The sequence below is a fragment of the Dendrobates tinctorius genome, unplaced genomic scaffold, assembly GCF_039654945.1.
Source record: "Dendrobates tinctorius isolate UK_male_01 unplaced genomic scaffold, ASM3965494v1 ptg000089l, whole genome shotgun sequence".
Classification (NCBI taxonomy): domain Eukaryota; kingdom Metazoa; phylum Chordata; class Amphibia; order Anura; family Dendrobatidae; genus Dendrobates; species Dendrobates tinctorius.
Genome location: NW_027361757.1, coordinates 21,930,336 through 21,947,331, shown reverse-complemented (window position 1 = coordinate 21,947,331; position 16,996 = coordinate 21,930,336). Strand labels below are relative to the sequence as shown.

The 16,996-nt window shown below is 44.0% G+C and overlaps 1 protein-coding gene across 1 annotated transcript in view; it reads left to right on the top strand.

Annotated features, from left to right (window-relative positions):
• The first annotated feature begins 3,697 nt into the window (after positions 1–3,697).
• HTR7 (5-hydroxytryptamine receptor 7) overlaps positions 3,698–16,996 on the top strand; it is a 225,053-nt gene continuing 211,754 nt past the window's right edge. The window contains exon 1 of the mRNA XM_073585897.1: positions 3,698–4,736. Coding sequence (XP_073441998.1) covers positions 4,210–4,736 — 527 coding nt within the window. The 5' untranslated portion in view covers positions 3,698–4,209. The remainder of the gene's footprint in view (positions 4,737–16,996) is intronic.

Genomic DNA, 16,996 nt, shown 5'->3' with positions numbered 1-16,996 from the left:
AGTGACCAGCCTGCTGCAAACGTGCAAGAGGCAGGCCCCAAACACGTTTCGCAATTTGCTTCTTCAGGTGGGCGTGGGAGTAAGTTATTCAATAGGCATTTAATACAATGAATATTCCCTTTAGAAGCGGGCACACATTGACGCCCGGCATCTGCAGGAAGATGGCGGCTGCGGCTAACCCTGTGCACACTATTAAAGAGCAATGAATATTCACTGCTCTCCATGCACATAGACCGGGTGTGGAGAGCAGCGAGTATTCCGGCAGCTGTCTTCAGCTTGTAAGCAGCGCATGACGTCACTGCCATATGCTGCTTACAAGTATAAATCAGCTTCTGACGTCAGAATAGGAAGCTGTGAGGGAGCAGAGGAAGGTAAGTTTAATGTTTTTCTTATGGTGCCCTGCATACCAGGATGGGAATGGGGGCCAATCATATCATACCAGGATAAGGATGGGGGCCCTGCATACCAGGACAGAGATGGGGGCCCTGCATACCAGGATAGGTATGATGGGTCTGTGCATACCAGGATAGGGATGAGGGGGACCATGCCTACCAGGATAGGGATGAGGGGGCCATACTTATAAGGCTAGGGATAAGGGGGACATGCCTACCAGGCTAGGGATGAGGGGGCATGCATACCAGTTTAGGGATGAGGTGGCTATGCATACCAGGATGGGGATGAGGGGACCATATATACCAGGATAGGGGATATTAGCACAGAATTTTTTGTTTCAATTTTTTTTCTAATTTCCTCCTCTAAAACCAAGGTGCGTTTTATGGTCTGGCGTGTCTTATAGTCCAAAAAATGTCTGCTCAAGCTTGTCAAAAGTTAAATTTCTGGGTCAAGCAGAAAACAGGTGTCTGTAGCCTTGGTATCTATAGAAGTAAAGTATGTATCTGCACCTCACGCAAGTCAAGAGTTAATGTGATTAAACCAATTATTAGTCGATCTTGGTAAGCCATCAACTCAACCAATGGTTATTTATGAAGACAACCAAGGATGTATTAAACATGGATGCACTGAGAAGATCAATGCCAGAACCAAACACATTCATGCTAAACATCATCATAATTGAGTTTGTTTATTACTAATAATAAATAATAAATCTTTATTTATATAGCGCCAACATATTCCGCAGCGCTTTACAATTCAACAGTTCATATACAACTCATAATTAACAACGTTAAAGATAATACAATAATTAAAGCAAAGATAAGGATAACCCTGCCTGCAAGAGTTTACAATCTACAATTAGTTGGGGGAATCACAAAGTACAGTAAAGCAAAGTTCTTATTTACAATGATGGTCCAGCCATCTTGAGGGAATGGGGGATAAAGACTGCATGAGGTTGTCACCAGCCAGTGTGTGTGGTGCTTTTGGGTGCAGTGGAGTTTGATGGAACGTGATAGGCCACTCTAAGCAGGGAGCGTCTAAAACGGTATGTTTTGGTTAGTTCTGATTTCTTTGAGTAGAGCGTTCTAGAGGATTGGTGCAACTCGTGATAAATCTTGGAGCCAAGAGTGGGAGGTGTGGATGTTAGGCAAAAGTTGCTTGCGGAGCGTAACAAGAGGTTAGATCAATAAAAAGAAATGAGGGAGGAGAAGTAGGGGGTGCTGCACTGTGCAGAGCTTGGTGGGAGAAAAAAATTTTTTGGGGCAAGGTTGAGTTTCAGATAGAGAGCGGACATGATGTTGGAGACTGCGGACAGACAGTCACTGGCTTTCTGTAGTACAGCGGGGGTAAGGTCAGTGGATGACGTGTATAGTTGTGTGTCATCAACATAAAGATGGTACTGAAAGCCAAATCTGCTGATGGTTTGCCCAATTGGGGCCATGTAGAGAGCAAAGAGAAGAGGGCCAAGGACTGAACCCTGAGGGACCTCAATAATGAGAGGAAGAGGAGAAGTGGAGTCAACGAGTGTTACACTGAAGGAGCCGTCAGAAAGATGGGAAGAGACTCAGGAGAGAGCAGTGTCCTTTATGCCTATTGATTGGAGACTGATCAGATGTTAGCTGATGTTATGACAAAGCCACTTCCAAGAGGCAAATTTGAAAAATTTAGAACCACTATGGGACTAAGACGAAAAGTAGACTTTGAGTCAGTTGTTGAGTTATATGTATTGCAACAACTACTACTGTTTATTAGTGAATGGTTTTCTGTCTTCAGCAATAGCAACAGGGAGTTCCTGTTCTCTCACTGTGTGTAGCTGGAGCACACTTTAATTTGACTTTGCAAGCTGACAGACAAGATGCTAAGGTCCCAAGCTATAGGAAATACCAGTTGTAAGCTGTGTTATCTTTGTTCCTGAAAAAATATTCCCTGTTGAACAGGACAGTACAGAGATTAATCCGCTGCCAGCAGTATCCATTCATGCATTTTATAGAGGAACACCACAGCACACATACACACCTCTGTTTGACAGGCACATCACTCCCAGCTTTTCTTAGCTGCATTAGATTACTTGCCAGCACTAATATACAGATTAAAGGGAATCTGTTACCCCTTTTTTCGAATATGAGCTGCAGGCACCAACATCAGGCGCTTATCTACAGCATTCTGTAATGCTGTAGATAAGCCCCCGAAGTAACCTGAAAGATAAGAAAAAAGTTAGATTATACTCACCGGTGAGGGGGTAGTCCGGTCCGGTTCGATGGGTGTCGCGGTCCAGTCTGGCACCTCCCCTCTTCTAACGGTGATGTCTTCATTGCCACCTGTCGTGGCTCCTGCGCAGGCGCACTGCTCTGCCCTGTTGAGGGCAGAGCAGAATACTGCAGTGTGCAGGCACCGGATCTCTCCGGGCGCATGCGCACTGCAGGACTCTGCTCTGCCCTCAACAGGGCAGAGCAGTGTGCCTGCGCAGGTGCCATGACAGGAAGGAAAGAAGAGGACATCACCGTTAGAAGATGAGAGGCGCCGGCCCGGATGGCGACACCCATCAGACCGGACCGCCCCTGGGTGAGTATAATCTAACTTGTTTTTCTTATCTTTCAGGTTACATCAGGAGCTTATCTACAGCATCACAGAATGCTGTAGATAAGCCCCTGATGTCGGTGCCAGCAGCTCATATTCGAAAAAAGGGGTGACAGATTCCCTTTAAACATCCTCTAAAGAAAATGACCAGAGTAAGGCTTAGCTCTTTTCACTATTGGCTTTTCTGTTTTTATGTTCTGTTATGTGAGTAGATAAGTGGATTTCATGCAGTGGATGGACTGAACAACCAATTCTGGTATCTAAGCTTAGTGTAGGCATTAAGATAGCAAGCCATGCTCCAGAATTTTTCTTCTGAAGCATGCACACTTTTGTTTTTTTTTAGTTTCCTAAATATAGATGATGGAACCTTTAGACAAATTGCTGTTCAGCTATTATAATGGTGGGCATTTTTTATTACTCAGTTGTATATGTTATATAAAAAACCATGTTGGTTTAAATACCAATATTAACAAATAATTATTTCAGCCATCATTCACGATGTGATAGAACATTGGTGACTTAGTGAGTCCGTGGGACAGCAAATGTCCAAAGAACTGCTCATCTTCAGTTCTGAATGTAATAATTTATATTTCTATTTCCGTCGTAAGAATAAGTAATGCTCCAGATGTCCACTAGATGTCACCACAATGATGAGACATTTCAACCTGAGCACTATTGCTATATGATGGTGAGGATGGATTGGATGCTTTTAGCTTCAGTACAGAAACTCTACACACTGCCTTTGAGTTGCTGCTAAGACATGAAAGATTCTGGAAACCACTACAATCACAGGGCAGTCAGAAGTGAATGGTTTTTCTAGCCTTAAGTGATAGCATCTCAAGAAGAAGCTCCTAGGGCCGTTACTTCTATCTTAGGGAACTTGGCGAACACAACTACATTTAACTTTTTTTTTTCCTTTGGCATGGATTATTGGATGAAGAATTTCTAAATAAATTCACTATTTTAATGACCAATTAAAATTGTTAGAATTGCTGCTGATTTTAGAGGTGGACTATTGGGGAATGGTGGTAGAGGACCAATGACTGGGATCTGAAGGAAGTTGGGATCACCGAGAATGACTAATAGACAAGGTTAGTCCTATGATCATAATGAATGAATGTCTACATTACGACATCAATTGGGATTGAGAAATGCCTTCTGATTCGATTCCTGCAAGTGTGAAGTAACTGCTGGACCCAAAATATTTGGGGGCTCTACCTATGGGCTACACAAATCACGATGGTCATCATTATCAACAGCAGCCACTTATACAGTGACATCAGGTCTTACATTATAGAAGATTTGGAGGATCCCAGCACCTCTGGAATGATTTCCGGTTCTTTCAACCCTTTGCTACTGAAAATCATTCAAGATGCCACCACGGGCAGCCCATCGCCTACCTCAAGCTTTGCAAGTGAAAATGACACCCAGTGTGGAGAGCAAATCCTTAATTATGGCCACATTGAGAAACTGGTAATAGGAGCTATCCTGTCCCTCATCACCTTACTTACCATTGCAGGAAATTGCTTAGTTGTCATTTCTGTCTGCTTTGTTAAGAAACTTCGGCAGCCCTCAAACTATCTGATTGTATCTTTGGCTTTGGCTGACTTATCTGTGGCCATAGCTGTTATGCCTTTTGTCAGTGTCACCGACCTCATTGGTGGAAAATGGATTTTTGGACACGTCTTTTGTAATGTCTTCATAGCAATGGATGTGATGTGCTGCACAGCTTCGATAATGACATTATGTGTCATTAGCATTGACAGGTAAGACCTTTCCAACAGTTAAAAAAATCTATTTTTTTCTGTATGTCTTGGTGTTTTGTGTTGTACCTGGGGTAGGTCAGTCTATTCGATAGCAGGTACCAAAGTGAGAACTTTATGTCATTTCTATCACAAACAGAATGGAATCTCTTCTTTTTTTCTGGAATCACTGACTGCTCTTCTTCTTTGTAATAATTAGCAGATTTACGGTAATAACGTTTTCTGCCATAACGTCTTTGCAGATCAACGTCTAATAAAAAAAAGCAGAATATTACTCATCTCTGCAGGTGTTCTAGTGAGGATAAGGGCATTAGGAGAATGAATTATTCATTAACCTACGTCATTCTGAATTAGGCAATAACTTTATTAGACCAATTTTAATAATCAAATAATTAGAGGCAAGACACTATAGGAAAGGCAATGTGTCAAAATAAAGCAGTTCTGACATATAAAGAGCAAGAAGTGCATTTATACATTTATTCATCTTTTGACATGTTCTTTATAGCACTGGTGAAGGCCTATGAGCTGAGCGCCAGTATAATGAGGCTTTAGTGAACTGCGACGTGTTGTGGTAACCCTTTGGCTTGCAGGTTTTTACATTCCAATTCTAGAATGACAGCCCTCATGTGAAAATTAATTGGGCTGTAATTTAGATGGCCAAAAAGATATCACCAGCAAAATAGTTTACAGGAACTTAAGATTAAGCCAAAGGAGCATAACATCGAATAAAATACAATTGTCACTATGTTCTGACCTGAAATTTTATAAATATGTCATACAATATAGAAACATGATGAAAAGTTATGAAACATATTACTAAACTTTTATGCTGTACTTGCAATTCCTTAAAGATTTAATTCATGTCAGTGAGACAAGAAGTTGAAATAACACTTGTGACCACAGCCCTGTTCACTCAGCTCCTGGGCTGCAAGGTGTAAGTGGCCTTTCTTGATGCTTTTGCTCTTTAAAGGAAACCTGACATGCAACTTTGGGCAGCATGTATCAGCCACTGACTGTACGATCACAAACATACTTTCTCTATTGCTGCATCAGGGGACACAGGAAATCATGAATGTATGCTGCTTCCACTAGGAGGCTAACACTATGCAAAAAAAGCTCCTCCCCAGCACTATATATCTGCCAATTGGCACAAAGCTAAACAGTTTTAGCATAGTCTATTACTACCCTAGGTTTGTTGTTTTCTAATAATGATATTGATTTTGCAGGTTCAATTTTTGACTATGGGTAACAGAGTGGAATTGTATCCTTCTGCTCTCCCCTCTAAAGACCGAGAGCACAGTGTGTGATTGCATCACTACCGTTGTCTCGCCGGTCCATACGGCAGGACCCTATACCCCTAACACATCATCCGTGTTCAGGGTCTTTGCACATAGGGACAGGCAGATTAGTCCTCACTATCATCCCCCTGTCCACTGTCCCCTCAGAGCCAGATGTGCAGGGTGAAAAGATGGTCCATTACTGGCCACAAGCCTTCTGATGCTAGCCTGAAGATCATACAAAACAGAAGCCACGGAGACACCATCACATGTTTCTCAACGCAAGCAATGACCAGCCAGGTCTTTGCCCGGGAAGGAACAACCACGGGAAGGGAAGTCTCCAATGAAGGAAACCACCTATGCCAAAACATGGTATCCATCCACATACAGCTGTTTCGGGGTATTGCCCCTCATCAGTGTGGAGTAGGAAACTGGCTGGTAGGAGCAATGCCTAGTAAAAAGACTATGAAAAGGAGGATGAATGAACTCATGGAGATCAACATCCGACACTGCGGAGACACCATCACGTGTTTCTCAACGCAGTGATTCTAGAGCACTAACCCCATCCCTTAAGGGAAATATGTAAAACATGCAAAACAGAAGCCACGGAGACACCATCACATGTTTCTCAACGCAAGCAATGACCAGCCAGGTCTTTGCCTGGGAAGGAACAACCACGGGAAGGGCAGTCTCCAATGAAGGAAACCACCTATGCCAAAACATGGTATCCATCCACATACAGCTGTTTCGGGGTATTGCCCCTCATCAGTGTGGAGTAGGAAACTGGCTGGTAGGAGTAATGCCTAGTAAAAAGACTATGAAAAGGAGGATGAATGAACTCATGGAGATCAACATCCGACACTGCGGAGACACCATCACGTGTTTCTCAACGCAGTGATTCTAGAGCACTGCCCCCATCCCTTATAGGAAATATGTAAAACATGCAAAACAGAAGCCGCGGAGACACCATCGCATGTTTCTCAATGCAAGCAATGACCAGCCAGGTCTTTGCCCGGGAAGGAACAACCACGGGAAGGGCAGTCTCCAATGAAGGAAACCACCTATGCCAAAACATGGTATCCATCCACATACAGCTGTTTCGGGGTATTGCCCCTCATCAGTGTGGAGTAGGAAACTGGCTGGTAAGAGCAATGCCTAGTAAAAAGACTATGAAAAGGAGGATGAATGAACTCATGGAGTTCAACATCCGACACTGCGGAGACACCATCACGTGTTTCTCAACGCAGTGATTCTAGAGCATTGCCCCCATCCCTTAAGGGAAATATGTAAAACATGCAAAACAGAAGCCGCGGAGACACCATCACATGTTTCTCAACGGAAGCAATGACCAGCCAGGTCTTTGCCCGGGAAGGAACAACCACGGGAAGGGCAGTCTCCAATGAAGGAAACCACCTATGCCAAAACATGGTATCCATCCACATACAGCTGTTTCGGGGTATTGCCCCTCATCAGTGTGGAGTAGGAAACTGGCTGGTAGGAGCAATGCCTAGTAAAAAGACTATGAAAAGGAGGATAAATGAACTCATGGAGATCAACATCCGATACTGCGGAGACACCATCACGTGTTTCTCAATGCAGTGATTCTAAAGCACTGCCCCCATCCCTTATGGGAAATATGTAAAACATGCAAAACAGAAGCCGCGGAGACACCATCACATGTTTCTCAACGCAAGCAATGACCAGCCAGGTCTTTGCCCGGGAAGGAACAACCACAGGAAGGGCAGTCTCCAATGAAGGAAACCACCTATGCCAAAACATGGTATCCATCCACATACAGCTGTTTTGGGGTATTGCCCCTCATCAGTGTGGAGTAGGAAACTGGCTGGTAGGAGCAATGCCTAGTAAAAAGACTATGAAAAGGAGGATGAATGAACTCATGGAGATCAACATCCGACACTGCGGAGACACCATCACGTGTTTCTCAACGCAGTGATTCTAGAGCACTGCCCCCATCTCGTCCAGCCGCCCGATGGTCATCGATGTCAGTCTTCTATCTCAAGTCTGCAGCGAAGGATTCTGGAACTTCAGAACAGGTATCTCCATCCAGGCAGGGAGGGGGCTCTTTTTAACATCTAATGCCCAGCCATACAGGAACTAATGAAATGTCCTTTTCCTTTCAATAGCGTTCACTGCACCCCCCTCCAGCGGCCGTCATCTTAAATTTAGTTCTTGACTCTGTTCTAGGCCTTCTCCAAAGGCTGGATCATGCCCTGTCAATCCATCCAATCACGCTCTCCGACTCATCTCATGGGACGCACACTGCTTCCAACCAATCAAGACGTCCCTGTCTCCCAGAGAACTCTGTGCACTTTTTTCCCAGCACCACCTCCTCCTGTCATCTGGCGAGCGGGAACCCTTTGTGCGCATTGCTGCCTCCACCTCATCCTATCCGGCGCCATCTCCAGTTTCTACCTTGTAGTCTCACATCATCCGCTCTCCACAGCACAGCATACATCAGGTCTCTCCACACATCGCCGACTCAGCACTACAGGAATCAGAAACAAGGGTTTGGGTAACCTCTGTAACCTGGGGGCAGCTCTCTTCCCAGCATAACTCACATTGACACATTCTTTCTCTCTAGACCCAGGGAGTCTCACTTCCATCCTCCTATTGTCCTGCATTTTTCTTGCATCAACTTGTCCCTCTAGCCAAATTGCAACCCATCTAATATGCCACCAAGGAAGCCACCCACTGCCCGAAACAAGATTGTGCTTCCCCCTGTGTGGGCTGCATCCATCTCCCAGTATAGCTAACCTCCCCAAGGCATCCCAGACTTTGGTCTGAGTCTTAGAACAACTATCCCACCCTACCTCTGCTAAGGTACCTCCAATTGCTCCCATCAGTGCTCCGGAGCGGCGGCCCTTCAGTCCCAAAAGGTTACACCATGCAGATGGGACAAGTCGACTCGCTCCCTAGTCCATCAACTCAATCTTCCCTAGTCTATCGAGGAAGAACTTTCCTACCAGCACATTGAAAGATCATGACAACGGACATGTTAAGAATGGGTCACTGAGGAGGATGGCAGGCCCAGGCTAAGCCACAGAAAACCAGAGAAGTTGGTAACTAAGCGGATGCAGACCCCTGATCCTGTCCACGCAACTAGCAGTAGCCGTGGAGCATACCTACGATGATCCTAGACGCCTCGGCAAAGCCGGAGAGCTAACTAAGCATAAAGCAAGAAAGGGGAAATCTAAACTGCCCCGGAGCAGACCCCAAAGGAATAGATAGCCCCCAAACATATATTGTCGGTGAGACAAGATGAAAACACAAAAGCAGGCAGAAAAATAGACTGAGCAAATGATGGGGCCCACATTGACTAGACAGGACAGGAAAGGAAAGATACTGTTTGCAATCATGCAAAAAACCCTGCAAAAAGTCCAATACGTCTGATGCACAAAAACACTGAAGTCGCACGACTTCGCCCCCACTATATCAGTACTCTGGTATATCCTGGAAGCAAAGCAAAAAGAGACCAATATAAAAGGGGACAAAACAAACTGGCACATGCAGTAGCATATGGGCGGTGATTCAGCACAGCCCCAGCCGGAGCTAGCTGACCTGCACAAAGCAGAGATAAACAAAACCAGGTCAAATGCAAACAGAATAGCAAATGAACCACTTAGCTGAACATGCAGGGAAAGAGCAGGAGACATCAGACCTCAGGAGGCACTGGAAGAAAATCACCAGCAGAGATAGAGGGAGTCAGCTGTCTTAAATCACAATCTGAAACCCCAGATCTCCAATCGTCTTCCTCATCATCAGGTGGCAAGCCTCTGTCAATAGGATCAGCTCCAATACCTCCAGTAACCACCAGAGGGAGCCCAGAAAGAGAACTCTCAATCTGACAAGCTCCACTATCTTCAGTAATCACCAGAGGGAAGCCAGAGAGAGAATTCACAACAGGACACCAGTCTACTCGGTTTAGTGCAGTTTTCCAAAACTTAACAGTCCAAGGCCGATAGACCAACCAGTAATTGTCTCTTCCCATCAACATTCTGGAACTCTGGTCAAACTTTCTTGCTCTACTTCATTGGCAGAATCTCCTCCTCAACCAACCGACAATGCCACAGCGATAACATGCATAACCCACAAGAAGTAACCCGAAGTTGATCAGTATTATCGGAAGTGACGTGGATTCTATGTGGGCCGAACAGAATGTTCTGATGATCTCAGCTGAACACATTTCAGGAGTGAACAATTAGGCTGCAGATTTTCTCAGCCGAGAGGTTCTTGCTGCTAGTGAGTGTTTCTTGAATACGTCAAACTTTTAAGAGATTTGTCTCTAACTGGGGACTCCTGACGTTGACCTGATGGCGTCTAGACTGAACCACAAGGTTCCTCAGTTCATCTACAGATCACTTAACCCGCTAGCAATCAGCGCTGATTACCTGGTAATTCCTTGGTCTTAGTTTTCCTTGCATACCTGTTTCCCCCTCACCATTGATCCCTAAGTGGTCAAAAATACAGAGATGGAAGGAGCGTCCATTATTCTCATCGATTCAGACTGGCCCAGAAGACCCTGGTACGCAGAATTAATCAACCTACTCGCGGACACTCAGTGGAAACTCCCAGACCTTCTAGACCTTTTCTTGCAGGATCCTCTCTTCCACCCAAACACTGAGTCACTCAGTTTATCGGCATTACTGTTGAGGCTGCAGTTCTGAAATCCACCAGCTTTTCCGACATGGTTGTTCACACCCTGATCAGGGCTAGGAAGCGCTCTTCCTCTCACATTTACCACAGTATTTCAAAAGCCTTTTTCCGCTGGTGCAAATCTAACACTAACCGGACTTCCCCGATACTTGCTTACTGTTGGTTCTGGTTATGATATGATTGTTGTATTCTTGTTGCTTCTCCTACTGCTTTCTCATGAACTGATTAGCAGTTGGTGGGTATATACTGCTGGAAAGGAGCTAACTTTTTTTGCATAGTGTCGCCTCTTAGTGGCTTCAGCATATACCCATTGTTTCCTGTGTCCCCCAATGAAGGCTCAGAGAAAGAGATTTTATGGTAGGTACCCAAAATATTCATTTTAATAGTAACACTGGGAGCGGAAATATCAGTAACTCACCGGCACCTGGCAGTAGAAGCGTGAATCCAATGCCCAGAGAAGAACAGAAAACTGAAGAGGAATAAAGACACTGGGTCTGCAAAGACACAAGATTACAGGAGGAAAACCCACCTCCACAGGCACACAGTGACGCTATGGAAGATGATTCACATTATAATGAAGTATGGAGGCAAATATATCTTCTGGTAGCATCTTTCCATACCCTGGTAAAACATAAACGGATAAGAGTGGATATGTCAACAAGGCAAGCATCTAATATAATGCATACAGGTAGGACTTTTTTTTAATAATCTCTATAACGTGTATGCCCATATTAATAAGTTACATGGTTCAAAAGGGGTGTCAAATTTGCTTTAATTACGGTATACAAATAGTCCATAGAAATACTACTGAAAATAATTACAACCCACAACCCACTCGATAACAAAAAGGGATAAATGTGGAAACAGAAAAAAAAATATTTTAACAGTCATTTCAGCCTAAATATCATAGTATTCCACATCACCTTTAGAGAGCTTTAAAGGGGTTTTCCAGCCTCAATATATATTTCTGCAGTCAGTATCCAGACAGTATGCAATATGAACACTGTCAGGATACTCATCTATTTCCAGCTTGAGCGGGTGGTCAGGTGACCACGAGTATGAGAGTATGTGATTGGCATTATTGTGGTCACATGTTGAGTGGCTTCTCATCCGCTTCATAGAACATTGAAAAAATCAGGAGTAACATAGAGTAACTGCAGAAAATTATGCTGTGCTGGTAACACCCTTTTATAGGTTCTTCATAAGTATAATACATAATTACTGCCATAAATCATATGCGAGAACCCTTCACTCATCACTTCATTGTAGTCTATCTGAATGGAAAACGACATTTCTCCACTATTTTGATTTTAATCTTTGATAGTAGGTGCTCATCCAGAATGAAAAAGTCACCCAAGATACATTTTTGTATATAACTAACTCAGTAAACTTTTGCTTATCTTGGCTGTTATTCCTTTACAGATTCTCTTTAATTATTCATAAGGCAAACCAGAAAATTAGCTTTTGTATTGCTTTACAATTTGAACAGTGTATCATTAGGACATAAATGATCCAAAGTTCATTTCACTCTTGCAGTGAAGTTACTTAGCCCTGCTTTACAGGTACAATTCAGAGTTTAACCTAAGTAACTTAATTACAAATGCAAAAAGCATTTGGAGCATAATTCATTATTTATAGTAGTCAGGATTTCTTGTTCTACAAAGTGTTCTGCTCAGATAGTACCTTAAGCCCATTGGAGAAATGATTCAGAAATCTAACTATCGGGTTTACACAGAAGATGGGCATCAAGGCTATGCACCGCCATATAATTAATAAAATCTAATAGACCAGTATGGAGCTATTAATATTCCTGAAGAACCACATGAGAGATCCTGACTATTGTGGAGGGCTGAACCAATAGGCTGAAATTAAGGGTAAGTACACATGTTGTGGATTGTGCTGCGGATTTTTCCGCACAGATTTGGCAAAATCCGCAGGTAAATGCGCAGGTCAAAAGACCTACGGTTTATCTGCGGATTAGCCTGCAATTTTCCCCTGCAGTTTGACACCTGGACAATGGAGCAGGTGTAAAACCGCTGCAGATTCCGCACAAAGAAGTGACATGCTGCGGATTTGAAACTGCAGCAAATCCGCGCGGAAAAATCCGCAGCATGTGCACTGCGGTTTTCATTTTCCATAGAAAATAAAGGTACTGTACAATGCAGCAGAATCCGCAGCGTGTGCACATACCCTAATAATTCTGATCAATATTAATAATAACATATTAATTATAATTATTACTTTATATATTAATTGTATCTCTTATTATTGAGCAGAATTAAGTAGGCTGACACCCCCTATATACAATATGAGCCCCACACAGCCCCCTGCATGCAGTATGAGTCTCCACATCTCCGATATACAAAATGAGTCCTCACATAGCCCCCTAAATTTATAGTATGAGCCCCAACATAGCCCTTATATGCATTAAGTGCCCCCACATAGCCTCCTAATATACAGTGTGATATACCACCTAGCACCCCTATGTACAGTATGAGCCCACACACAGTTCCCCTATGTACAGTATGAGCTCTCACATAAATATTCTATATAGAGTATAAGCCCCCATATAGCTCCCTATATATAAGATGAGCCCCCACAAAGTCCCCTATATACAATGTGGGCCCCCACATATCCTCTCTATGTATAATATGACCCCGACATAGCTTCTTATATACACTGTGAACCCCAACATAACCTCTCTACAAACAATATGAGCCCTCACATAGCCCTCCTACAGTATATGCAATATAAGCCCTTACATTGTCCCCTATATACAAGCATGCAACCCATAAGCATATAAAAAACACATACCTTGCTTCCATTCCCATTGCGCTCTGCTGCAGTTTCTGCTCTGTTGCACTGACTCTGCAAAGCAGACGAGATGTAGTGACATCATCACTGAGGATGCAGATAGCGGTGATATCGGGAAAGGTGCGTTGGAGGCTATAGTGTGGCCCATGGGTCACTGTTTAAAGCCCATTGGCTTTTTGGGCCTACAGGCCGAAATGGAAGAGCCAGAGGGCCAGATGTGGCCCGCGGGCCACACTTTGCCTTTGTCTGCAGTACACTATTAGTAATTAAAAGGGTTGTGCACAACGTTGCTTTTGGAGACCAATTGTTAGGCCGTATATTATGTAGTTGAAATTCTCAGGTACTGCAGCTAAATTTCAAAGCGGGTAGGCCATCAAAAAAAAATGTCATGAACAACCCATTTAAGGGTTGTGTGACAGCAGTTATCTTAAAAATTGCACAGCAAAAGCATAAGTCCAACTTGTCTGCAACTTGCCGTCAATATCACTATTTTAGACCTGTGATTTTAGAACTATAAAAAAACAGCCAACATGCGGATAAGTTGCACACAAGTCGCATGTAGTGTTTATTAATAGTAATAATAATAATCGTTATTTATATAGCGCCAACATATTCTATAGCACTTTACAGTGTAACAGTTTCAAACACAAGAGTCATAAGTAACAACGTTAACAATAGTACAATAATTAAAGCAAAATAAAGCGAGCTTACAATCTACAATGAGGTGGGGGAGATACAAAGTACAGGTGTGTATTTACATTGATGGTCCAGGCATCTTGAGGGAGTGGGTGATAGAGAGAGTGAATGGGCTACACATATAAAATGACTTTGATTAGGGAACGTAATAGGCTGCTCTGAACAAATGTGTTTTGAGGGAGCACCTAAAACTGTGCAAGTTGTGGCTGGCCCTAATTTCTTGGGGTAGAGCATTCCAGAGGATTGATGCAACAGGGAAGAAGTCATGGAGTTGGAAGTGGGAGGTGCAGATTAGTGCAGAGGTTAATCTGTGGAGATCTTTGTGGGTGAGAACAAGTACTTTGAATTGAATCCTATAATGAATGGGCAGCCAGTGTAACGACTGGTGAAGAGCGGACACGTCTGAGTACTGATTAGCCAGATGGACGACCCTGGCTGCTGCACTAAGGATGGACAGGAGAGGGGTAAGTTGAGTGATGGGGAGACCAATTAATAGAGCATTACAGTAGTCCAGGCAGGAGTGGATCAAGGTGACAGTGAGGGTTTTTGTTGTCTCCCTGGTAAGAAAAGGGCAGATTCTAGAGATGTTCTTTAGGTGTAAGCGGCAAGCGTGGACAAGAGATTGTATATGGGAGCTAAAGGAGAGATTGGTGTCAAACATAACACCCAGACAGTGCGCCTGCTGCCGGGGCGTAATTATGGTGCCACCCACAGAGAGGGAAATGTCAGATTTAGGGAGGTTAGTAGATGGTGGGAGCAGAAGAAGTTCAGTGTTGGAAAGGTTGAGTTTCAGGTAGAGAGCGGACATGATGTTGGAGACTGCGGACAGACAGTCAATGACGTTCATAGTGCAGCGGGGGTAAGGTCAGGGAATGATGTGTATAATTGTGTGTCATCAGTATAAAGATGGTACTGAAAGCCAAATCTGCTGATGGTCTGTCCAATTGGGGCCAAGAAGAAGAGAAGCGAAAGGGGCCAAGGACTGAGCGCTGAGGTACCCCAACAGTGAGAGGAAGAGGGGATGAAGTGTAGCCAGCGAACAAAACACTGAAGAGTGGTCAGAAAGATAGGAAGAGAACCAGGAGAGAGCAGTGTCCTTAATGCCTAGTGACTGAAGCCTAGAGAGTAGGACATAGTGGTCAACAGTGTCAAAAGCTGCAGAAGGGTTGAGAAGAATGAGTAGAGAGTGGTCAATGTTACATTTTGCTGTTAAAAGGTCAATAGTGACTTTGATGAGAGCAGTTTCTGTCGAATTCAGGGGGCGGAAGCCGGACTAAGAAGGGTCTAGGAGTGAGTGAGTGGAGAGGTATCGGGTAAGGTGGGAGTAGACTAGGCGTTTAGAGATGACGGGGGAGATTGGAGACGGGTCTGCAGTTGTTTGTGCAGGATGGGTCGAAAGTGGGTTTCTTTAATAATGGAGTAATGATAAAGTGTTTGAAGGAGGAGGATAAAAAGTCAGAGGAGAGGGAGAGATTAAAGATTGTAGTTAGGTGAGTTGTGATGACTGGAGAGAGAGGCTGGAGGAGATGTGAGGGAATGGGGTCAGTAGTGCATGTAATCGGACGTGAAGAAGAGACTTCTTTTTCTGTGATGGGATCAAATATGGAGAGTGAGCCAGGGGAAATGCAGGGAGGGATGGGAATTATGGCACCTGGTGGCTGGGAGCGGCTTTCCTGACGCATATTATCTAGGTCTTCAGTGTAAATGTCTGTGATATGGGACTTGTGCTTTCGACCTGAGGAGGGAGTGAAAAAGGTGTCAAAAAGTTTCTTGGGGCTGTTGGATAGGGAAGAGTTCAGGGTGGTGTAGTAGGTCTGTTTCGCGAGATTAAGGGCAGCGTTATAGGTTCTTAACATAAATTTGAAATAGATGAAGTCTTCTGATATGTGAGTTTTCCTCCATAAGCCTACAGCACTCCTAGAGCATTGCTGGAGAACTCGAGTTTGTGATATGAGCCAGGGCTTTTTTACTCTGTGCTTGGAGGTTCTGAGGGTGTAGGGAGCTACTTGGTCAAGGGTGCTTCAAAGAGTGTTGTTGTAGTGATGTACAGCCAGATCAGGACAGGAAAAAGAGGAGATTGAGGACAGTGATGAGTGTAGAGAGTCTGAAAATGTATGATGGTTAATGGTTTGTAGATTTCTGAATGTGAGGTAGGTGGGAGTGTTCTGGGGTGGGCGAGGATTTGTGAGCGTGAAGGAGAAAATGTTGTGGTCAGAGAAAGGGGAAGCGGTGAGAGGTTGGAGATTGAACAGAGCTGGACAAAGACCAGGTCAAGGGTGTTACCGTCTTTGTGTGTTTGAGAGGTTGAGAACTGTGAGAGGCCGAGAGAAGTGGTTAGTTATAGAAGCTGGAATGCATATGTGGAAGTGGGGCTGTTAATGAGGATGTTAAAGTCTCCCAGGATAAGGGTTGGGAGTTCTGAGGATATGAAATGCGGCAGCCAGGCAGATAAATGGTCAAGGAAGTGGGTGGGTGAGGCTGGTGGCTGGTATATGACTGCTACTCTGAGGGAGAGCCTGATGGTGTGGACCTCAAAAGAAGGGAATGAGAGTGATGGAACTGGAGGGATGACCTGGAAAGTGCATTGTGGGGACAGGAGTAAGCCGACTCCACCACCATATCACGATATCCTGAGACATAAAAATACACAAAGAAAATGGGAGACGTTTATTAGCATCCTGAATAGGACCTGTGCACAATATATACCGTATGGGAATAAACATGCGAGAAATAGGAGGAAACCACTATGGCTAAATAGAGCTGTAAGGGTTGCAATAAGAGATAAAAATAAAGCATTTAAAG